Source organism: Phocoena phocoena, chromosome 14 (genome assembly GCF_963924675.1).
Source record: "Phocoena phocoena chromosome 14, mPhoPho1.1, whole genome shotgun sequence".
Classification (NCBI taxonomy): Eukaryota; Metazoa; Chordata; class Mammalia; order Artiodactyla; family Phocoenidae; genus Phocoena; species Phocoena phocoena.
Genome location: NC_089232.1, coordinates 54,406,915 through 54,433,074, shown reverse-complemented (window position 1 = coordinate 54,433,074; position 26,160 = coordinate 54,406,915). Strand labels below are relative to the sequence as shown.

The following is a 26,160-nucleotide window of genomic DNA, read 5'->3' as shown; positions in this document are numbered from 1 at the left end:
TGACTATCAATAAAATTTAGCTCAACTATCTTATGGTTGGCATAACTACAAAATATAAACCTGCTTCAATGGAATCCCTAATAGAGTGAGGCCCATGGCAAATCGGTAGTGTCAAAACAACACGTACAGGTCCTGTACCTGAGGAGTACACAGAGGAAAGCTTTACTAAGTCCTCTAGGCTAGGACTCGGCACTGGCCGAGCCCGATTCCTTAGGTCTAACTCTACAAAACAGAGACGAAACATGGTTGATGCCACGGTGACATTTATTTTTTGGCTTCCCTCCATCTACCCTCCCTCTCACGCCATCTGCAGGCTGTAGATGCAGAATGGTTGATCCCACAAGACACAGGTTAGCAGCATAAACAGTGTGAGGCTGGCTTACTCCCCAAGGCAAGGTCTCCCTTCACGTAAATGGTGGGAACCAAGTAACCTCACTGAAACCAAAACAGTAGCTAATCACCGATTTCAAATGAACAAGGGATACACCAAAGTGGGGATAACTCTCAAACAAAGCATTTTCAACTTTTTAAATAATATAATCCCCAAATAGATTAACATTATATTAAGATGGTAAACTGTCTTGACTACCTATCTTAAATTCTTTTATAGTAACTATTTACAGTATAGATATTAACAGGCATGAAGGCCAATTTGAGGATAACTTTGATAAAACTGAATACAAACAGAGGTTTCACTCCTTCATATACTTACTCACATATTCACTGATATGCAGTATGAAGTAACAAGTCCAGTGTAGGGTGTAGCTTGTGCTGATGAAGACCTGAAACCAAGACGAAGGAAATGCATTGCTCTTACTTCATGATCAAACTCACACTCAGATGCAGTTTTGGAGACTTCAGTGAACAGAGGTTTGTGGGAGCCTACGTGGTAGAAGGGAAGGCATGGAGGGAGCACCCTGACCAAACAAGTCTCTTTGGGTCTTAGCTTCTCACTGGGAAATGAAGAGTGCTGGATTTGATGACTCCTGAGATGCCTTCTGGCGCCAACATTTTACAAAACTGGAAAAGTATGCAGGGCTTTACACTAATAAAGAATTGTTACTTCATAGAATATTAAGCATTAGAAAGCCCAATAAGCATCATTTTGTCCAGCTCCAAAATTTTTCAGATAAACAATATTGACAAGCAAGTCTTAACTAAAGGAACAATCTTTTTATGAAAATAATAAATGAAATAGAGCCGGGAATCTGAAAAGTCAAATGGGAGAAGAACCCTGAAAAACTATGGCTTCTTACACCAGGAGCCTCAAGGAAAATGCCATTGATTTACACTGTAGGCAAAACCCAAAGAAGTCTAGCAACTTAGTATACACAGTTATTGTCAATAAGATGTTGAATATTATCATATATTACAAATAAATAAAAGTACATAAACAAAGTAACTTTTCATTTGTTTATTTTGTCCTCTCAAATACATTTAAAAAGTAACATTTTAGACAAAGAATCACAAATACACACAAAACAAAGTAGTGCCGGCTTGCTTCACAAAGGGTTTTCCTTTGACTCTTTTAGCTGCTTTGCATAAAATTCAAAGCTTTCCTGTAGAGGAAAAAAAAAGGGAGGAAAGTTACAGATAAAAGTTACCAGCGGGGCTTCCCTGGTGTTGCAGTGGTTGAGAGTCCGCCTGCCGATGCAGGGGACACGGGTTTGTGCCCCAGTCCGGGAGGATCCCACATGCCACAGAGCGGCTGGGCCCGTGGGCCATGGCCTGCGTGTCCGGAGCCTGTGCTCTGCTACGGGAGAGGCCACAGCAGTGAGACGCCCGCGTACCGCAAAAAAAAAAAAAAAAAAAAGTTACCAGCAAGAGGTGATGGTACAAAACTTAAAAACATAAAGTACTGCAAACTGGTAGCAAAGACTGCTGGGCCCACAGCAGCTGCAGTCTCCTCAAGCTTCAGCACTCTTCTCTATTTCATGAAATCACCAGTTCAAGGGCCCCCAACTGAGAATTAAGGCACCAGGAGCCTCTGCTGTGTGTATGCATGGGCAAGTGCATGCAGGTATTTACACCTGGGTATGGAAGGTCGAGGGGTTTGAAATAAACATGTTTTAGGTGACTTTCAGTTCAATGAAACAATAAAAAGGAATTCTGCACTAATGATTTCTCTTATTAAACAAAGCAAAGTAAATAAAACAAAATTTCCTAGGCAACCTACTGAATGGGAGAAAATATTTGTAAACATATATAGTTGATATGGGATTAATAGTCAAAATACACAAAGAATTTATATAACTCAATAGCAACAGGGGAACTGAACAGACATGTGGCCAAAGAAGAACTACAGATGGCCAACTGGTACACGAAAAGTTGCTCAACATCACTGATAATCAGGGAAATACAATTAAAAAAAACAGTGAGATATCACTTCATACCTGTTAGAATATCTATTATCAAAAAGACTAGGAATAACAAATGTTAGCGAAGATTTGGAGAAAAAGGAGCCTTTGTGCACTGTTGGTAGGAATGTAAATGGTGCAGCCACTACAGAGAACAGTATGGAGGTTCCTCGAAAAATTAAAAATAAAACTAACATATGATCTAGCAATTCCACTTTTGGGTATTCATCCAAAGAAAATGAAAACACTAATTCAAAAAAGATATATGCTCCCTCAGGTTCACTGCAGCATTTACAATAGCCAAGACATGGAAACAATCTAAGTGTCCATCAATGGATGAAGGATAAAGAAAATGTCACACACACACACACACACACACACACGAATATTATCCAGCCGTAAAAAGAATGAAATCTTGTCATCTGCAACATGGATGGACCTTGACGGTATTATGCTAAGTGAAATATGTCAGACAGAAAAAAATAAACACTGTATGATTTCACTTATATCTGGAATCTGAAAAACACAAACAAACAGAACCGAGCTCATGGATACAGAGAACAGATCAGTGGCTGCCTGAGGCTGGTGGAGGCAGGTTTGAGGAGGAGGAAGATTGGTAAAGAGGTTCAAATAGCACAAATTTCCAGTTATACAATGGGTAACTCAAGGGGATACAATGTACAGCACAGTGACTATGGTTAATACTGGATTGCATATTTGAAAACAGCTGGGAGAGCAGATCTTGAAAGTTCTCATCACAAGAAAAAAATTTTTCTTTTCTGACTATGTATGGTGGCAGATGTTAACTGGGCTTATTGTGGTGATCATTCTGCTATATATACAAATATTGAGTTATTATGTTGTATAGCTGTAACTAATATAATGTTGTCAATTATATTTCAATTTAAAAAAATCCTAGATAAAGAGAGAAAACCCAACTTACTTAAAATGGAAATGAACAAGTAATTAACAGTGACATAATATGCTTAGCTATTGAAATACAGGCCATTAAACCCTATTTCAAGTTGAAATGAAGAGGGAACTGCCCCAAGGACATTTGATAAATTCATACCTACAGTTGAAGGTCTCAGACTGACCTTGTATTTTAAACCTCAGCCCCAGAGGGCTATGTTCTCCTGCAGCCAAACTCATGGCATGACTGTTCAGTTCCCAAAGCCCTCTCTGGAGGATCCTTCACAGAGACCTAATCCTCATGTAATTAAGTACTCAACTTATTTTTTACACATTATTATGAAGCACACACAAATCTTTAGAGGTATTTTTTTCCCCTCTTAATTAAGAAATACTCACAGGGGGTTCAGTGAAAGGGACAGACTCTCCAGCATTCTTCAGCAAAACTGCATAACGCTTTAGAAACAGATCATTCAATTTTACATCCTTCGCAGTCAAATTTTCATATAGTGCTTTAGCAGATGCGACATCACTGTCCAAGACTAGAGAAAAAGATATTAATCACAGATAAAGCCAACCTATCTTCTTCTTTTCCCAAAACACTTAGCCATTCAGGGACTCCTGGATCCCTTTATCCCAAAGCAAAGGAATACTTAACTACCTTCAGCATTCATAATCTACAAGCTCTGCCCTTCCTTCCCCACACCTCTCATTCAGCATCACCCGCTATGAAAGAGAAGGAAAATGACAAATAGTTATTTTAAAGACCCATGCTAGTTAAAGTGACCACAAACTGAAGTCTTCAATCATAAAGTAAGCACACACCATTCAATCTTCTTCTGCTTAAAATCACACTTTGAAATTAAGCTAATCCAGGGACTTCTGTGGTGAGGAGTGTGTAAAATAAATTATGTGGAAGTCTATATCTACATCAACATCAAGATCAGCAGCTAAAGACTTTCAATTAGGGAGGGTGGGAGGGAAGGAGACGCAAGAGGGAAGAGATATGGGAACGTATGTATATGTATAACTGATTCACTTTGTTATAAAGCAGAAACTAACACACCATTGTAAAGCAGTTATACTCCAATAAAGATGTTAAAAAAAAAAGACTTTCAATATATTCTCCTATCCTAAAATAAGCAAATGAGGAATACAGTTAGCTACAATGACCAAAAAAAATTTTATATACATTATTAATATACATGAAAAAATCTACATACATCTATACAAGTTACACTAATATTTCACTTAATTGGATGATGAAGTAGCCTAGGAGCTAACTTTAGCTGGCTTTCTACTTGTGGCTGATTTGCAAAAATTTTAATATCTTCCCTTTTACTAAAACTTCCTGATCTCCCTGCTCTTCTCCCTCCCAATTCCCAAGTGGGATTACACAATAGTAATTTTATGCTGTTTTACACTACTTCATCTTAGTTATTACTTAATATCTGCCAATTCCTCAAATGAAACTTTATGATTATAGCACTATTTTGAAATATATCATGTTCCACTCATAAGGGTAGAAAAATGGAGAATTCTGATTGCTCAGTCTGGTGTCCTGCCAACAATAAAATCAACAAAGCAACTCTTTACTTACCCATTAAAAAGTGAGCAAATCAGTGGGTGTCAGATGGACAGGTGATCATAATTTACAAATGCTAACATTTATCTTGATTACTGAGGAAACTTTAGACTGGTTCCCTTTCATGTGTGATTGCCTGGCGATCAGGGAGGAAACTGCTTAAAAGACTAGAATTTCAGTTGTGACTGCAGGTAAAACCTTGGGGCTCACTTTTTAGTTAAGGTGATTGTCATTTCAAAGGAGTAGGTAGACCACTGAAGGAGTAAACAGGCAAGTCAAGTGGCAGTCTCAAATATGTACCCATTTTACATTGTATTAGGTTGGCCAAAAAGTTCATTCAGGTTTTTCCATAACATCTTAGAGAGACTGGAATGGTTCCCAATGTGTACAGCAAAGTGGACTTCCAAGTCCTTCCAGGAACCTGGGATCTTACTCAACAAATCAGGGCCCCTCAAAAGATGCTCAGAGATACTTTATGTTAACACTACATGAATAATTTCGTATTTTTCTTAAGTACAATTTTAAAACATATCCTAAGGCTAAATAAATTTTGTACCATAAGCAATTATCTGATATTTAGGATTACTGCCTTTGAGCTGAAGACTTAGTTGACTATACTACAAATATTTAAATCACTTAAATAATGAAGTCAGATTAAACTTATTACCGTAGCTTTTCATGATGGAAGTGTATGCTTCTTCCTTTTCAGTTAATTCAGGAATCAGTTCTAACAAAGACTTCACAGTTGGTGCCTAGAAAATTAAATATAGGTAACATTACCATGACTCAAAAGAACAGTGAAATAAAACACTGATATATGGACATTATACCAAAAAAACCTAGCAACAGAACTGCCTATTCAATTTAATGGACTATTTTCCCTTTTGTATATCTTAGTACACTCGGCCCCCTGTATCCAGTGGGTTCTGAATCTGTAGATTCAACCAACCACGGACCAAAAAAAAAAAAAAAAAAAAAAAAAAAAAAATCCAGAAAGTCCAAAAAAGTAAACATTGAATTTGCTGTGTACCAGCAAATATTTACATAGCATTCACATTGTATTGGGTATTATAAGTAATCTAGAGATTATTTAAAGTATACAGGTGATGTGTGGTAGGTTATCTGCAAATACTACACCATTTTATACAGTCTCTTTGAAAGGAAAACAAAGGACAACTAAATATTTTCTAAATGATGTTTGTTGTAAATAAATACATGAGTCAGAGATAAAAAGTGCAATTAGGTAAATTATTTTTTAAAGTGTGTGTATGTATGGGGGAAGTATGTGAAAATTAAGGAAAACTAGACCTCCCAGAGTTGTAAACAACCTAAATGTTTCACATAAAAGAAACATTACAATTGGTGATCAGTTTAAAACTTCATAATATGCCCAAATAAACTAAGAACAGGGTTTCTGGTGCCCACTCACCATGAAAAATCAAATCTAACAAAAAAAAATTTTGAAATATGCTTTTATTCTTTTTTTTTTAAACATCAAAAATAAGACTTGGTTCTGTTTCACACATACACACATACCTTTAAGTGTAAATAAGGTAACTGTACAAACTGAGAACATGAATCCGTGGCACATACCAGTTTTAAAGCTAACGGGTTCATCTACCTCATGGTTTCTACCTGAGCCACCTGACAGGAGATACTCTGCAGTAGGTGTTTCCCTCAGCAGTGCTTCTGCACTGTGAAACTTACCCAGTGACCCAAGCAACGGGATTTGTTTCTTACATTTCTAAGGGCCCTTTCTTGGGGCTCAATGCATAACTACAAGGATAGAGAATTCACTGTATGAACTTGTTCTGCATTTCCAATACAACCAAGGAGCCAGAACTGACTCTGCATCAACATCTAAAGAAGTAAACAAGCACAGGCCAGCAAGTGTTCAATCTCTATAGTATTTTAAGAAAACGTCCTGAACTGACAAGCTCTTACATGATACTCAATACCTCTGAACAAGACTAGCTCATAGCATTATTGATTTGTCAGCAAGTACAATAGCACCGTACCTTTCCCGATCTCCGAGAATTCCTAATACAGTACACCAAGAAAATTGGGGTTTGTTCAGCAATTGCACCACATCTCTAAAAATTGAAACATTATTTGGTAAGTGAAGGTTTTTGATAAACAAGCAGACCAAGGTGAATATTTCCAGTTAAGAAAGTTCACAATAATACAGTAATGTATCATTACCAACAGGAAGGTCTAACAGTCGACCAATGTTTTTTAAGGCAAGAAAAAAGAAAACAAGTGCAAGCTAGGCCAGGCTTTCATGCATGTTGTCCTTGGCGCTGCAAGTATAAGGTCTGTTTAAAAAGCAAAGGGAAAAATTCAACCAACGCTTCCACAACCACAGAATGAGGTTTAGGACTGCAAAGAAAGAGGGAAAAAAGAAACACTATTCCCCTCCAATTATACTGCCAAGCATTCACAAGTGAGCTAGGGATCATAAGGTTAATTATACATTTAATAAGGTGTCAGGGAGATAACTGCTCGTTTCTTTATAAAAATTAAAATGTACAAAGCAAGTTCTCTTTAAAGTATAATTACCTACACTTACGCATACAAAAGGACTGATTTCAATCTCTCTATTTTATAAAAGGCTTTCATTGCGATAGACAGCCAGTGCTTGAGAAAGAGACAAAAGTTAAACTCAAAAAAAAAAAAAAAGTTTATATGACAGACCAGATAAATCAAGTGTCTATCCCATCTTAGATGCTATAGTAAAATCAAATATGGCAAGACATTATTTTAGTTTACACTCATCACAGATGTCATTCTCTTAAGTTTCTAAAAGCACATTGCTCTTTCAAAGCTTTAAAACACTGTCAATACTAAAATGACTAGTATAAAAAGAACTTTTGGGGACACACAGAACATTTACACTATAAACTGATGCTTTCGACATCTGTGAATAAAGTATTCTTCACTACAGCAAGAATAATCTTTTACTGTTTGACAAGCAGGTAAAGAATGGGTAAAGGGTTTATCATCTGAAACCTCAGTCTACTGAAGGGATAAAAATGAAAAGACAGCTGTTGCAGCAATGCTCGGCTGTTGCCAAGAGCCCTAGACAGGCCACTGTGGGTACATGCAGCTCTGAAGGCAGCTGCCACATCCCCACTGTCTCCCACTCTGGACTGCTCACTAGGAAGAGCCTTGATCAACAAGCTGGTAAATGAAATACCAAGTGTGACTTCCTAAAGAGCTATCACAATGATGTGTTAAAGCTGAATGAATACTATCACACGTCCAGCTAGACATGCATATACCCTGAGTGGGTACACTTAGGTATGTACACACAAACATAAAGCATTAGAATTTATTCTTTTCAAGATAAAACTTGTAATACTAAAGGCAACAAAACAATGAAAAGATTCCTGAAATCCCCATCATAAATTGCCTTTTCTGTTTAAAACAAAAATTTTTTTTAAGGAAAAGAAAAGGTAAACATGCCAAACCAATCAAGAAAATTCTCAACTAACTAGCATTTCTCTCTCTCCAGGAACAGAAGTAAAAAAGCCTTAGAGGCAGTGCCAATTTACACTTTTTACAAAAATGTTAACACAGAGAAATTTCTCAGGAATTCCTTTTAAAAATGACTTGGATTCTACTGTCAAACTAGATGAACTTTAAGGATCAAAAGCTGAGTTCCAGCAAATGAGTAGTTTTACCTTCCCTATCTACGACTTAAGAGGTGCTGCAGCTTGCAAAAACGTTAAGTGAATATAATACTATTTACTACCGGAAATTGGTCCCAGGCCTCAATTTGACACAGGGAGTCTATACAAACACAGCCGTTGGCGGGATCACGGTGACTGTTTGACTGCCACCTGCTGGGAAGGAGCTCCCCCGGCGGTGCCTGTTTGTGTACATTACCAGTGGCAGCTACGACACCCACCGTTGGTGCGCGGCTTTACATTTAGTGCTGTTAAAATGGCATGAATGCAGTTGTCTCCTTCCCTGAAGATTGCTAATTTAACAGAGAGTGCGGGCCACAGAGACCTGCATTTGTCATTTAATGTGTCTGTGACACACAAGTGAATAGAAAGCAAATTCTTAATAAATCTTGAATAAGGCACTGAGAATGTTTGAGTATTCAAGAGGAGCTGTAATTGAAAAGCAAACATTTCCTACTTTTTGTCTGCAAACTGTGTTGCCATGGTGATGCACAGTATTTATAGAGCAGCGTTAGAGAAATTAAACTAGGAAATCAAAGGAATTGTTTTGCATTACCTATCTGCACAGAAACATTTGTCTTTAAATCATTTTGGCAAAACATGTCTTCCCCCACCCCCACTTAAATCTAAAGACATTTCTAGTCTGATTTGGCATCTTTAAAACCAGCAACCTGTAACTTACAATCCAGTCCCTGTCATGTAACCTTGATTCACGTTCAAATTTAAATGTGCAGGCAGCACCACACTTCATTTCCGGTATTCTACCACACACCTAAGTCTAGTAATTTCTTAACTGACTTCTCACAAGCCACAAGCCCCACTGCTCCATGTATGGTGGGTCATTACCTGTAGGAGAGCTCTGGCATCATCCACCTTGCCTGAATCCACAAGCTGAAGGAAAAGATCGGTGACAGGTTTGTAAATTGCAAACTGATTGGCCAATCTCTCTGCCATGATGCTTACTGAAAAAAATGACAGGTAAGAAAAATCTTTCATTTAAACAGTGGTATAACTAACTCATCCACCAAAGAAAGTCAGTGCAGACTCACTAGAGAGGAAAAGTGCTTCTGTGTTCTTTGGCTAGAACAGCTAACTTACTCTTTTCAAGTGCTGGTTCCAACCGTTCCTCTATGACTTTTCGGAATAAGTATGCCAAGCCAAAGTACTGAAGTTCCATGGTTTGGTTCCCTGAAGTAAGCATATTTTCAATGTTTTCTATTGCACCATCTATGTTACTGCTGTAAAAGAAAGTAAAATAAATTATAAGGAAATATTTGCTTTTAGTATTAGTATTGCAGGCAGTTTCAGTATGAGTACTTTGGGATTCACACATGCAAGCATTTTACGAAAAAAAGGAAATATATTTACAATTAACCAGATAAAAAACACTATGCAAGCTGAACCCAATCACATTTAGGTGGCACAAGCAATCACTGGGTGCTTTATGCTACAGTAACTGAAGTAGCTGCTTATTTTTAAAAACTGCTCTAGAGACAAGATCAAACAACTATATAGAGAAGAATTAAAGACAATAACTTAAAAAATTATTGTATCTCAAAGACTTGATTCTGCAGCTGTTTGGAATGTAAAATGAAAACTTGTTTAAATGCTATATAACTCTGGCATTATAATCTGCAACTGGTCACTAGTGCATGAAGTAAAGATAATGTATTACATCTTAGGATTCTTAAAAATGCTGATGATGTCTTTAAAAGGTATATTTTCATGTCTCTCAACCCACAGTCACTACAATTAGTTTTTGTCAGGTAATACATAACATTTGAAAAATATTCAATTTATACTAAAATTCTCAGAAAAAAGTATCTTCACACTTTTTATTTTAAAAAATTAATTACATGGCCTTATGTAGCAAGTTATGATAAAAAATTATCTTTATGACTATCTTTTTGGTTAAGATGCTCTTTAATTGATACTTTACAGTTATGATATGGCACTCGAAATCCAAATAATCAATTTTATGTTGGAATTATGACCTAAAACAAGAATTCTCTAAAAATGAGTACACCATTATAATAAAGTTTTCTTATGGGTTTTAGTTAGAGAATTATTTAATAGTGAATAAAAACATATTCTCGGCCTCATATAAAACTCTGTTTATATGGTAACATTTAAAATTTCATCCAGGGGCTTCCTGGTGGCGCAGTGGTTAAGAATCTGCCTGCCAATGCAGGGGACATGGGTTCGAGCCCTGGGCCGGGAAGATCCCACATGCCGCTGAGCAACTAAGCCCGTTCGCCACAACTACTAAGCCTGTGCTCTACAGCCTGTGAGCCACAACTACTGAAGCCCGCGTGCCACAACTACTGAAGCCCGTGCGCCTAGAGCCCATGCTCTGCAACAAGAGAAGCCACCGCAATGAGAAGCCTGCGCACCGCAACTAAGTAGCCCCTGCTCGCCACACTAGAGAAAGCCCGTGTGCAGCAACAAAGACTTGGATAATTATCTGGATCTTCTAACTTAAAATAATCACATTTTCTTATTAAAGGAAAAGTTTAAAGTTCTATTTGGGGAAATAGTTTTAAAAGGGTGAAAAACAAAACAAAACCTCTTCTCTGCCCAAAGAGAGGAACAAAAACCCCTGTAAAAACCAACATGACATTTTTGTATCACAACCCATTAAATGTATGTAGGATTAACTGCTAAAGAACATTTTTTCTAAAAGCATGAAAAATGTCAATTCCATTATTACCCCCATGAATCTTTAACTTTGCTAGTGAGGTTAATAAAAATCAAGTTCTTATTTACTTCTACAGTAGTGATCTTCAACAAGGAATCTAGAAATGGTGGTATGAGAATCATCTCTAAATACCTCCCTTTGTGTGGATGTGTGTTGACACGGGTGGAAGGGTAGGACGGTGGGGAAGATGGAAATGTGTATTTTTAACAAGCTTGCTAGGCCTTCTGTTTCACTATGTACTGCTAGAGTGTCACCTTCAAGTGTTGCTAACATTCAAATGAACTTATTTTTCACTTTTGCAACCAAGTGTTTCAATAAGGGCCTGGAATGTATGAATGAGAAAAGTTACCAACCGTGAAGCAAGTTTTATGAATTTGAAAATTTTGATAAATGTTGATTTAAGATTTAATTTAAAGCTAAAACATATTTTGTTAACATATAATTATTCCCTGATAGCTATAGAATAATCAGCAACTGGCATCGATACTTCCTCTGTAGTTGATACGGCTTCTAATACCCTAGTTTTATAAAAGGTGGGATTTGAGATAACGTTCCTTCCAGTATCCAATGGAGAAAAAGAAAGCTCGAAAATACTTACTTCTTTATTTGTGCCAAAGCAATGTTATTGATGAAAACCATACGGGAAAGTCCAATTGAATCTTCGAGTCCATTTACCAACTTCTGAATGTCTTGTATGCTTTCTGTATCACCCTTCAAGGCACATGCCTGAATAAGGCGGGTCACTGCTATCCTAGAAGGTATCTGCTCCAGATCCAAGGCTGTTTTTAGTGTTGTTAGAGCATCTACAATAGAAGAGCAGGTGACAGAGCTTTTTTTATATGAACCGTACTGACTTTAATGTGTTTTGAAAACTAGCTTTTAAATATGAGCACAAAATGACTATACACAAAAAGCTATGAATAATTTATTATATTACAGAAAATATTAATACTTTATGAGAAACCTAAAAAAAAAATAAAGATTTATTTGACTGTAAGATATCAGAGACCAGAGAAATTTCTTCTTTATGTCACAGAGAAAATGCAGATGTTACTGACAGAATGTGGATTCCATTCAGGGATAACATTTAGTGACTAATTTCAAAGAAGTTGACAAGTTCAGAGAAATATAAATAAGGAAAAATTCTAAAAATTAAAGGCCTTCCAAAAATATGTAACCTCTACCCACATTCATACTTTCCCAGATTTTACTACACTCAAAAGATTCATCATTATCAAAATCTTCTAATATCGCAAAGATTCTTTCTTGAAAACAATGTCTCTTTCTAATCCAAAAAGGACTGATCATACAAGAGCAGCCAAACTGGAACACTCAACTTACACACTAACAAATTTATTTTACACGGTTACATATCTTGCAGATATTTTCTTACACTGATTTTTCGGAGAAAATAAAGCTCACCAGATTCCCAGGGAGAAACCCTTCAGGAGTTTCTTTCTTTTTTTTTTTTTTTAAAGTATCATACTTACAAGTATGTGATTATGGATAAATATGGAATATCCTTCTGATTTACTGATTTAAGTGCCAGGGTAGCAAAATCATTATATTAAATAAAATGATGGACTGCAGGGAAATTGCAATACTTAGCACAACAATCACTGCTACCAAAGAAAACTTCATGGCTCTATAGAAATTAAAGCAGTGTAACCTATACAAAACTAAGACCCTCAAAGCAGCTTTCCAAATAACAGTCTATCTTTAACAGAAGAATGGGGAAAGGGTAATAAACACTCTATTAAAAGTGATACAGTAAAAGACATCATGAATTTAAGTATTTATTACTGAATAAACAATTTATTATTACTCCAAATCTACATTCTAAACCAGTGATTCTCAAATGGGGAAAAGGGAAAATAGGCAGCTTAGAAGGCATATTCAATAAAATTTTATAAATACACACGAACATACAGGAAACAAAAAATGTTATTTATACTACTTTAATAGTATTATCTATAGAAAATAAACTTGATAAAAATTTAACTGGTGGTCATACACAGATAATATGGAATATTTTTATTAGCCAAGAATATTGTCAGCCAGAAGGATCTTCCCACACCAGTGGATCAAATAGCAACAAAAATAAGATAACAATGGTGATGATAGTAACGCGCATTTACTGAGCTTTTACTACATTTGTTGAGCACTTACTACATGCAAGACACAGTATTAAGCAGTCACACTCACAACTACCCTCTGAGGTAAGTAACAAATTTATATGTGGGAAACTGAGGCACAGATAATTTAAATAATTTCCCCAAGGTCATACTGTTAAGACACCAACCCAAGAATCTAACCACCCCAGAGCCTGCATCTATGGGTGCATGTGTGTGTGAAACAGTGGAGGATAGAGGAGAAGAGATCACTTTATGTCTATCCAAAGGGAGCATGGGACCTTGGAACCGAAATCATATTCCCATACAGGGCTGGACTTCTGGACAGTTCATGATTTACGGGACACCAAAAGCAGTATCCATCCACACCCCTCCCCAAGTCCTTATCATACTGTCACCTAATTTACTAGTAATATTGATTATATTGCAACGGTGTGATGTATCAGCTATTAATATTCCAGAACAGCATTTGAACTGGCTTTATTTTTCTTCCTGCTTTAGCTGGAATTGAGAAAAAGCAACCTGAATTTTTTTTTTTTAATTGGGAGCTCTAGTCAGCCATGGAACAAAATAAGGAGATGTGGATAGTGCCAACAGCATTCCCGTCCTTGACAATGACCACAGTAGGTTAGTCCGTGGTGAGGCATTGGGAGGTGGGTTCATAGCTTCTACTCTCAACCAACCTCCAGGTGAACAGCTGAAAACAGATGTGAAATTATATCATAGTTTCTTGTTGTCTTCACAGGGTACCTAACATACAAGTGGGATAGCAGTCAAGTTAAACACTGATAAGATTCAGCTCAAAAATTAACTCCTTGAAATTAAAAAAGTGTTTTATTCTGATCTCCATGTCTACAAAATGTCATTTATAAAAGTGAACTTATTTATATGGGAGCAAGTTTAATTTTTCAATGTTTTAAAATTGTTTATCAGGGACTTCCTTGGAGGTCCAGTGGTTAAGACTCTGCACTTCCACTGCAGGGGGCGCGGGTTCAATCCCTGGTCAGGGAACTAAGATCCCACATGCTGCGTGTCGTGGCCAAAAAATAAAATTTCGAAAAGTAGAAAAAAATTGTTTCTAAATATCTACTTGCCAAAAAGCCTCTTCTATTGCAAAGAAAATGAAAGCTTTTAAAGTTTTAATAGCAAGCCCTACAACACTCAATTATGACTGAAGCTGTCTAACAGGCTGGTCCTGCCTGTAGAATACTGAGGCAGCAATTCTGCATAGGCAGAAATGATCACTTACATACTCAGTCCTAACCAGTTAGGAAGACATCCAAAGACCAATACCTCTAGGCATTAGAGGCAACATTAAAGCTGCACAATTAGACAGCAACTTTCAGGGATGTGAAATTATTTTATAAGCATGCAAGTGAGGAGTATATACAGAGTGAGGAAAAAACTAGGCAATATATTTAACGGTTAAAGAGCTGTTTCAACCTTCCTTAAAGAGTTCCTAAGTGTCTTTTGTTGTATCGGCAAAACCACGGTGTTACTGTATCAACTAAAATTCAAATGTAAAATTAAATGTGAAAAGATGCTTATCTAAATTTAAGAGATTCATCATTTTTCCCCTTGGGAGCTCATTCATAAGACTATCCGATCCAAATCCATTCCTCTGCAAGCCCATAAACAGCCTCTACCAAACAAATGGCCTCATCCCAACCCTCCCCAAAGTCATCTCCACATTTTTCTGGTGTTATCCTCTTAATTCAAAAGCTCGAAACTCGAAACTCCAAACAAACACTGTATCTTACTGCTGTTGGTATTATGAACTATTAAAAAAGTATTAGATTAAGTTTTAAAAATCAATATTATAATCACTTGGTGCACAATCCCACACATTTAACACTCAGTTTAACTCATTTGCTAACTCACATACAACCAACACAATATGCAAGAAACAACTGCTGGGAATTGTTTCAGATGCTCTAAAGTATGTTAATTTCCAAAGCCAAATGACTTGTGCTGTGAATTTTAACGCACTTGAAAGCCTGTACTTTCTCTCCTTCTGCAACACAAATTTTGCATGTCTGAAGAGCTGTGATTCATCTTAAGAAAACCCATCTTGTGTTAAATGGAATGGAAACTGGACTAAGTGGTCAAATGACAAGTACATTCATATTCAAGCTGTATTATAAATGCATGTACAGTAATTTACGTCTCTCAGCTACCACAAAAGGCTCTTGATAAGCAGGTAATTTGCTAAATGGACTCCTTTATCCAAGTATTCGAAGGGCGTTACAAGAAAAATCTGCAGAGGCATTAATGTGACGTAAAGGTCAAGCATTGTGACATACCTTTCAAATAATCCCGCCTAACTTGCGTTATGATGAGGCGGCTGTTGGCAGCATCGTTCAGTGTGAAGCCCTTGATGTGGGTCTCAGCGCTAAAAGAAGCAGACATTTAGAAAGGAATTACTGACATGCTTCTGATACGATAATAAATGGTTGAGCACCAAGGTGAAATTATAAAAACTACTGTTCATATGTTAAAAATATTGCTGCAAAATATCGACCTGGAGACAGCTTTTGTGTTATCCTGTCAATGGTTATAGAAGGATAATTTTTTTTTGCATTCTGACAGATGACAAAGTTGGAAATGAGCAACAAAAGAAACAAAGTACAAGATTTTTTTTAAACAATCGGTTCAGATTCTTGAATGCTGACATATTAGATGACTAAAATAACTGCATGCCCTGCATTGTTCTGCTGTATCCTAAGCTGGATACTTTTTCCTTTTTTCTACACTCACCATAATTATAAAATGTAAAACTATTCTTTCGGCAACAAAAATGAGCATTTATTTTCAGCACTTTATATTTTAAATATAAACTAAAGCATATTACTAGCACCATATCATTTGGCTGATTAATTTTCAAATTTCTGTCACCTAGATACATACAATTTTTAAAAGTGAACATACTGCAGAACTAAAACCACTGCTACATTAAAATGTAAAATTTCACACAATCTTGTCCCAGCCTTAAATTTGAAACCCCCCAACTTTTTTTTTTTTCTTCCCGGTACGCGGGCCTCTCACTGTTGTGGCCTCTCCCGTAGCGGACCACAGGCTCCGGACGCACAGGCTCAGCGGCCATGGTTCACGGGCCCAGCCGCTCTGCGGCATGTGGGATCTTCCCGGACCGGGGCACGAACCCGTGTCCCCTGCATCGGCAGGCGGACTCTCAACCATTGCACTACCAGGGAAGCCCAACACCCCCCTCAACTTTTTAAAACTCAAGAGCAAAAACTTGCTTTTCTTATGACTAAAACCTACATAATTAAAAAAAAAAAAAACGAAAGAAAGAAGAAGAACCCTAGCCAGAGATGATTTGTTTGCTACATGGTTTGCATATCTCCTGTGATGAAATTTCAGCATCCTTAATGCCCCTAGGCTTTATCTCCCGATTAGGAAATCTCCACAGGTCAAAAGGAGCAAAAGCAATTGCTGCCATTTGCCTTATCAAGATCAGTGATGATCTTGCTGCCAACAACCTCGGCCTACCGACATGAACATCTAAGCTGAGCAGATTGCGAGAAAAGCAGGGTCACTGCTAAATTACTCTCGTCAATCCCAAGAAAATCCTCCAAAGACACCATGATGTGCCCATCCTCTCAGTCACTTTCGGCCTCTGAGGTTCCCCCCCTACTGTTCCTGGGGGAAGGATTTTTTTATCCCCCCAACGATCCTCTTAATCCCACCAAAGCACCCACTGCTCAGTTTGACTTTTTTCCTTTATCCCATCTGTCAAAGCTCTTAAGTCAAAAACTCATACATGAGACTATAAACTGCAGAAAATAAAGGATTTACTTCCTCAATCTTTAGCATGATTAAATAAACAAGCAGACACTATTAAAATTAAGCTCATTTCTTATGCCAACATTATTACATGTATTATACCATATTTACTTGAAAATATTACCTAAAATTCATTAAAACCATAAGGTAGCAAAACTTCTGACATCACACTTGATTGTCAAACCTTTTGAAAATCTCAAAACACAGAACATTTTTCTTTTAATAATCTCTTGCTATCTCAAGAAGGTGTGTATTCAATATACATTTGAAAGTGAGGATAAATAGGAAGAAAACTCTCCCCAGCTCTATTACATGCTGAACATATATTACACATGTAGAAACTGACCAATCACAACCAAAATATATTCCAAACTGGCAAAGGGAGAAAAACTACAGAAGGTACTGGTGATTCTGCAGTCTACTCATTCATACAATAAAATAAGAGAAGTTTACTTCTGAATCATAATTTTGATCTTTCCTTTTGGAAAAAAATCTAGTACAGAGATGTCAAATCAAACTTCCTTGTGATAATGAGAATATTCTTTACCCATGCTGTCCAATACGGTAGCCACCAGCTACATGTGGCTACTTGGCTACTGTGATGGAGGAGTGGAAACCTTAATTATATTTAATTTTAATAATTTAAATTTAAGTGGACACTTATGGCTAGTGGCTACTGGACTGGACAGCACAGATTTTCTTTTCATTTTTAGAACTGCTAAAATAAAGGAAAAAAAATTGCAGAGTGAAGGGGTATCAATCTTTTAACTTACAATCAACTGCAAAAATTACTGTCTTAACCAAAGAAGATAGTATCACATGGAAAGTTTCATATTAGAGATTTCAGAGCTATGACTGGTCTATGGATTGTACTTATATAACACGCACATAGGACATTAGGCAGTGATTAGAATTTATCTTACTTTGGAAAACAAAAACCGGCCAATCCAGTAAAAACCATCAGTTATTAATTTAGCATTATTTTTAGACAGAATAAAATAAGAAGCTAGTAGGAACAAGAGAAAATGAAGTGCTATTCTTGAAAGATAAAGCAGAGCTAATCACCACAGGATTCTCAAATTTCCTAAGAATAGAGTTCAGTGTTAACAGAGATTTAAAATAACAATTCATAACCATTACTGCTCTATGAATAAGCAGTTCCCCTCCCTTGAAAGATTCACTATACCTAAATTTTTATTTTGAAACACAAGGAAATGTTGTAATTCTAACTAAAAATGAAAGAAAGTCATTCTTTTTTTCTTTCAAAAATTTTAAAGGCATCTGTTACTTTTGAGGTTCCATTACTTGTTGGGAAGGTTAAGTAACCTTCTTAAACTGCAGAAATCTCACTAGTAGTCATGTGAATCCGCAATACATTAGAGACAGCAAAGGTACAGCAAAAACAAAGACTGCATTAGTTCACAGAGAAAACAACTGCTCTTAAGATTGAACAGGTGGCATCATGTAGGTAACTGTAACAGACTGCTATTTATAGAGTATATTTATAGAGTAATAATAGAGTAGTAGTGCCAGAATAATACTGGGGGTACCACCACTTGCTACAGTAGCTCATTTGGTCACACCATATTACAATAAAGATGCCTCTAAAAAAAAAAGCAACAATTATTTTTCATTCTGATCACTGATGCAGAGCCAGAAGGGGAAGAGATGACCTAGTGGAACACTGGCAACGCTGGAACCAGGAAACAAATCCAGAGAAGTTATACGACATTCCTCCAGTAACAGAGAATTGGAACTCTAACTTCCGCTTCTGAATTCCCAGTCCAGAGTTATTTTCAAAAGTACCCAATGTAGATCTAACCCAAGATACGATTCTTCATAGTCAGATATAACGTTTTATTGGTTCAAAGAAAAGGATGTGTACAGATCCCCAGATTAAGTGCCTCTGGGCATTCTAAAGCTTGGCATCTAGGAATCTCTTTGGGCCCACACAACTACATGGGGAAGGCAGCTACAAAATACTCCTGGAAGATAACACAGGGGAAGATAAAAGTAACCTCAGGAGTACAGAAAGGTTTCATGAACATCTAGAGAGGGAGGGAAGAAAAGAAGATAAACCTACATTTTACAGGTTGTGGACATAAGTGTAAATAGAAGGGCTGTGCTTATAACCATCTTCTAGGTCAACAGCTTTCACACTTGTTTGATCAAGCTTCTCAGTCAGACATAGTAAGAAATGAGGTTTTACGGTACATACCAGTGCACTGATATACAGATGCACATATAACTGAAAGCAAATGTTCACAAAATATCTCTACTACATGGAATGCTTTGATATTTTCTATTCTATTTAACTAAAAAAGATGTTGATTCTGCCCCACTAAAGAGAGTCCATGATCCACTAACAGGTTATAAATGCAATCTGAAAAACTACTCTAGATCAGGGGTCTCCAGCAAGAGGTATGCACACTGTGTGAATGCTCTAAGGTGAGACAAGAAAATGTTTAAGTTTCTATTTTTAAATCTTATTCTCCAAAAAACTGCTATTTTTGGAGTATGCTCTATAATATACTTACATATCACATACTTACAGTAGTACAGCTCACTGATAATGGTATGCGATCAAAATGTTTAAGACGTGATCCTTGACTCACCTGGGGTGTTTAGTAAAATGCAGATTCCTGGGCCCCACGCCAGATCAGGTGAGTCAGAACCTTTGAGGTGGGTGGTGGGTTATCTGTTTATGCTACCAGAATGTGAGGCTCACCATTCTAGAACAAGCCCAATTAAAATGAAAGAATTATAATTTGTACTTTTGGGAAGTATTTCAGAGGTCTCTGTGACCAACCTCAGGACTAAAAGACTTGAAAAAGATTTGCTTCCATCTCCTCAGTTAATCATACCCAATTCTCAACACAAAATGTTCCTCTCTTTTTTCTGCCACCCTTTCCTCCCAAATCACTGTTGTTTCAAAACACCTTTGATAATTGTGGACAGTGTTTAGATAATAATTTTCCAAGAAAAGTAACTGTAGGAAAAAACCTGCACCTCCTGGATGACTTCAATGGTTATAGATGACAGGATGCTGTTCAATGTCACATTTTCCAAGTCACTAATTGAGGATGTACTGAGTATTCCAGAGAGGGATAATTTAATTAGCAACTGAGTAAAAACACAAATGAGACACAATGCATTAAAAACCTGAACTTAAAAGTCTCAGTGTGACCGTCCTATATCAAGACATAGAAGTGATTCAAGATCATAGATATATATGGTATATGTGTGTATCCATACATATATAGTACTTATGTGTATATATATGAATTATATACACCGTGTGTGTGTGTATATGTCAATAGATACAGGTATATTTCCACAGACAAGTACAGTCATACACAACGTATTTTTCAAAATGTACTGAAACATAAACAGTAAACACGGCCCTATGGTGCATAACTTTAACATAACACTAATATTAACGCCAGGTTTTCCAGTGAATTCCAAGAATGGCAAACATCCATTTTCTATTCAGGATTCTAATATTCCAAAAGTGCTGCGACTTAAAAATTTTGAAGGCCAAAAGTTAGCCAGGAGAGATTATTTCAAAACTTAGAATATACTAGGAAAAGGTTGACCTTTGCCATTGAAAATAAAGCTATTGACTCATCAACAGGACAGGTGTACCTTCCAGAGCAGGTGACCTTGATCTTCTCCTTTCTAGGCCCTTTCTGATTAATTACTTAACTTTGAAGGTAACTCCTTGGGGATAAGACAACAGAGTCAGTTAACTGACACAACACCAGGGAAGAAAACTGTATTCTCGTTCTGATTAACAAAGTATTTTACTCTAGGGAACTAGCCAGAGACAAAACCACTACCGTCACTAACACCAATACCACTAAACAGATTACAAAACAAGAAGGGGAAAGAGAAAAGGTATTTAAAATGTGTTGAGTACCATATATTTTCTCTACTTCACTCTATCTCCTTCAATAACTAGACGAAATCATTAATGTAAGATTTATTATCATCTACTCATTATACAGAAGAAAAACTGAGGCTCAGAGATAGGAGGAAATTTTCCCACGAGCTTTCAAGTAAGATTCAAACCCTTGCCTAAGTTCAAAGCCCTTGATGTCTTCATGTATCAGGCTGCTTCCACCATAAAAGGTACACAGTTCGAGTTGCTGAACAAGAAACAGAATATGATTTAAAAAACTACTTTCCTATATATGAATAGAATACATGAGTTGTGAGGTTACATAAGGTAAAATAAAATATACTGCAGTGTGCAGGGCTAATAAAAGTTATATTTTTTTGTAGGTTAAAAACCCCCATAAAATTAGAAAAACATTTCATATAATTTTTGTGACTAGTTGAAGACAATTAAGCAACTGCTACTACAATACATCAGAAAAATCCTAATGATAGTTGATATTTAAGTGTGAGGTTTAATAGATGAACTAATACTTACAAATCTTTCACTTGCACTGCTTGTGTAGGATTATCCTTCATCAACAGTAAATTTATAAGACTGGCATAAGTTTCACTATTGAACACAACGTTTTGCTTTTTTGCTTTCAGGAAAATATTAAATGCATCTATGAAGGAAAAAAACAACAAAAAATGAGATGACATTATTCTGAAATGGCAAAAAAGGAGGGGGAAAAGCCCTAAAACAAAGCCCGAAACCCCCATATTTCTGCTTCTTTTAATACTCACTCACTATACCACTCTACAGAGACACACACTGACCAAGCAAGCAGATGTTATCACTCTTCTAATCTTTAAAAAACAAAGTGACAGTTATGAAAACTACTACTTAATCCAAATGGATGGTACCAGAAAGGGCTTCGTTTTAAAATTATTTTTCATACTAGCTCTCTAAAGTCAATAAATTATTTTCATGCCAATAAAAACGAAAAAGAGCTCTTCTGAATTTGTTTATCAAAAGATGATCCCAGTTTCCAGCTTCAAAATAAATTGCAAAATGTGTGTTAAAGTCCAAACAAACCAGGGGTATAATTTAGATTGAGGGGAGCAAAAGATTCACTTTAAAGCGCTCCTGAATCCGTAAGTGGGTGGTTCCTGCGGTTAAGACTCCAACACAACAGCATTACAGTGAGTATAGCCTGTAATGCTAAAATTAGGAGATCAAATTATTTGGCTACGACAGGACTTATACAAAAACATACAATTTTCAAATATACAGATATCTAACAAGTAAACTAAGCAACATTTGTTTGACTGATTAACAGTTTTATTTCACTTGTTCACAATAACTGTCAGTGAATGAAAAGATGTTACCAAAAGAGAAGTAACTACACTTTTCAGTCACTTACTTTTCTGAAATAAAATTGCCTGGCTATAAACATCCAACTGAAACTACAATCCACACTCTGGTGTGTATAAACACATCACAATAAAGATGGGGCATAACTGAACTATCACATAAGAACTTTTATGGATATAAAGCTCCATGTAAAGAAATATAGAACACACAAATAGGAATGAACACGATATTAACGCTCAGAAGAACATTCTGAGCTACTTTGGAGGTTTCTAAACAAGCAGACATTATGCTTGTGTTTACATTACAAGTTAGGGGAGTTTGAATTAGCCCTTCAATTAAACTGAAGTGACAATATCAAAAACTTAGTTAACTTTCAAGTTAAATTCAGAGAAAACAAGAGAAAAAGGTTATGATCTTAATATTTGTATATTCACTAAGAAAAGACAGGATCTATCATTCAGTACATAATGCATATATTTTCCTTTTAATAGAGGTCAGAAGTTATGATGTACTGCAACTATTGGCTATATCCCAACAAGCGTATATAATAGTTCACTACTTTGCTGAATGAAAATACACAGTAAGTACAATTTGAATATTTAAGGTAACAAAATAACCTAGAAAAGCTTACTAGTGGTTTTCTAAAACTGTAGTCTTGAATTCAATTTTCAAAGTATTCATATTTTGCCACGCATTCAATTCTGAGATATACACAAAAGTAACTCAAACCTCTGCAGAATTAACAGAATGAAACCAACTAGATAAATGTAAATTGTATATTGAAACTAGAAGAGGGGACTTCCCTGGTGGCACAGTGGTTAACAATCCGCCTGCCAAGGCAGGGGACATGGGTTCGAGCCCTGTTCCAGGAAGATCCCACATGCCACAGAGCAACTAAGCCTGTGCACCACTACTGAGCCTGTGCTCTAGAGCCCACGAGCCACAACTACTGAAGCCCGCGTGCCTAGAGCCCATGCTCTGAAACAAGAGAAGCCACTGCAATGAGAAGCCTGTGCACCGCGACGAAGGGTAGCCCCCCCTCGCCGCAAATAAAGCCAGCGCGCAGCAATGAAGACCCAACACAGCCAAAAAAAATAAATAAATTTATTTTTTAAAAAAATTAAAAAAAAACTAGAATAGGGGTATATCTTTACATTTATAATATACACTGCATTACATTTAGTTAGCTAGTTAAAATGTTTTTACTTAAATAAAAACAACAATTAAAAAAGGCAATATATGGAGCTTTGGAATCTTTAAACAGGAAGTATACACTAACTTTACATTCATTTCAATCAAATCAAAATTCCATTAGAATATTTAAATAGTATTGATAATAATGAACTTTATATTTAGGTTTAAGAGATACATGGTGAAAGACTCAAGGATATATAGACTGAATATGCAACAAAGGAAAATGACTCAGAAAGAATAAAGTTACTCTGCAGTATTAAGAAAGCTTAAGAGCTTAGCTTAATTCCTCCTTCAAACACTTTATGTCAGTGTCACAAAATTTCTAGTTAAGAAATTAAAGGGTATGGACTTCCCTGGTGGAGCAGTGGTTAAGAATCTGCCTGCCAATGCAGGGGACATGGGTTCGATCCCTGGTCCAGGAAGATCCCATATGCCACAGAGCAACTAAGCCCGTGTGCCACAACTACTGAGCCTGCGCTCTAGAGCTGGCGAGCCACAACGACTGAGTCCACGTGCCACAACTACTGAAGCTCACACACCTAGAGCCCGTGCTCTGCAACAAGAGAAGCCACCGCAACGAGAAGCCTGCGCGCCACAACGAAGAGTAGCCCCCACTTGCCACAACTAGAGAAAAGCCAGTGCACACCAGAGAAGACCCAACACAGACATAAATAAATAAAATTAAATTAAAAATACAATATTAAAAAAAGAAATTAAGAGGTTCTATAAATTTCTAAATTGATAACGTTCTACTGAAGGGAGCTCAAAACTGTCAATACTAAAATGAAAAGAAAATCTGCTGCATAATGGTTAAATTATCATAAAGCATACTTGAAAATGTACACAAAAACTGGAGGAGTTAAAGGTAACAGTAGCAAAATTAACAAAAATGAAGGAAACAAAAGTAATATATGATCTGGGGAGAGTACAACGAAGTCTAAATGAAAACATCTAGAATGTGATAGGCAAGCTTGTATCAGAGGGCTCAAGATGGTCAAAGAAATTTTAAAGTAGTCACAATAGAGGTAGGCATACCTTCAGGTAAGTTTACTGCTGAAGAAAGGGAAGAAACGCAAGAAACAGGGCTCATGTCCTGCCTTCCACCTCGAGATACTGCTTAACACACACTAGTATGATGGTTAATGCCCTAATCATTTTTTGCTTTCACGTAAAAATATGTAACAAATACACTTGCCAAAAAATTAATGATAATGCTATTTTCAAAGTGTAATTTTTGAAAAATGCACTATTTTAGTTTTTATTATGAAAAATTTCAAATGTACAGAAAAATATAAAGAATAGTATAATAACCCCCTCCACGTACCCATCACCTACACCTAATAATTAACATTTTGCCAGATTTGTTTAACCATTTTTTTATGGCTTAAGTACTTTAAAATAAATTACAGAAATCTTGATTTTTTTCCCATTTCTCAATACTTCATTATAGATCTCAAAATTTGAGGACATTTTCCTGTAAATCATAATGCTGTTATCGTATCTAATAAAATGAGTGATTCCTTAATGACCCACTACTCAGTCGATATTTAAATTTTCCCAATTGTCCCAAAATGTCTTTGTTAACTTAAAAAATGAAAGAAAATAATTAATATATACAATTTAAGTTCCATCTCTACCCGAGATCACTAATGATTTGTTGGGCTTAGATCCCATGTTGCTATCAGAAAGAAGACCCCAGTGTACACGTTTACCTTTGTCTTTCTTCCTGTGGCAGGCATTCAATAGCTCTTTCTGGAGACTAACTTCTACAGGTGAGGGTGATGAAGTCAGGGAATGTTTTTCATCCTCATACCACAACTTAAAAATAAAATTATTCAATTAAACAAAAAGTGGTAAACACAACAGTGACCTTTTCAGTGTAAAGCTGGGCTAATCTATAACCTAAAGTTATAGACAAACAACAAAATCTGTTATGCTTACAGTTAAAAACAAATTACCTCAGGTACGTCAAATGGAACCTCTTGGTTACTGTTCCTAAGGATTTCCGCTAATAACCTTAATGTCCTTCCACGAGGAATAATATTTTCTTCTTGCATTTTATTCCAGACAGCATCAGCTCTTTGCCAGTCACCATTCACTTCTGTAAAAATAAGCAGAAATTAATGAACGTACTCAATAGAATTCATGACAATATTCAGAACTATTTTTATTTGATGTTGAAGGAAGTATTCCAAACATTGCCTCCAGGGAAAGGACCAGGGTGATTGTGGACCAAAGGTAAGAAGACTTCTTTCTGTATACCTTTTTGTATCTTTTGAATTTTAAACCATAGAAATTACTTAGCTATTAAAAAATAGAAAAAAAAATCCACACTTTATTAAGAACTTTGAAAATCATGTTGATACAAAGTTTACCTTTTTAAAGTAACTGAGAAATTGCCCACTGTTAAAATCAAAATCAGAAACAGGTAACAATTCAACTATGACCAGTAGACTTTGGAAAGACGATGGGATACACATATACAGTACAGTACAGAGCTGAAGGTCTAAAATGATTGAAAGTGTGCAAATGTAT

General features: G+C 36.3%; 1 protein-coding gene across 1 annotated transcript in view; it reads right to left on the bottom strand.

Moving 5' to 3' along the window:
- Positions 1-1,502: 1,502 nt before the first annotated feature.
- Positions 1,503-26,160, bottom strand: part of LRPPRC (leucine rich pentatricopeptide repeat containing) — a 104,171-nt gene continuing 79,513 nt past the window's right edge. Inside the window, exons 28-38 of the mRNA XM_065890828.1 lie at positions 25,584-25,726; positions 25,338-25,443; positions 21,613-21,739; positions 15,677-15,765; positions 11,840-12,044; positions 9,642-9,781; positions 9,390-9,505; positions 6,873-6,947; positions 5,522-5,606; positions 3,669-3,811; positions 1,503-1,559 (exon numbers count right to left, since the gene is read on the bottom strand). Coding sequence (XP_065746900.1) covers positions 1,503-1,559; positions 3,669-3,811; positions 5,522-5,606; positions 6,873-6,947; positions 9,390-9,505; positions 9,642-9,781; positions 11,840-12,044; positions 15,677-15,765; positions 21,613-21,739; positions 25,338-25,443; positions 25,584-25,726 — 1,286 coding nt within the window. The remainder of the gene's footprint in view (positions 1,560-3,668; positions 3,812-5,521; positions 5,607-6,872; positions 6,948-9,389; positions 9,506-9,641; positions 9,782-11,839; positions 12,045-15,676; positions 15,766-21,612; positions 21,740-25,337; positions 25,444-25,583; positions 25,727-26,160) is intronic.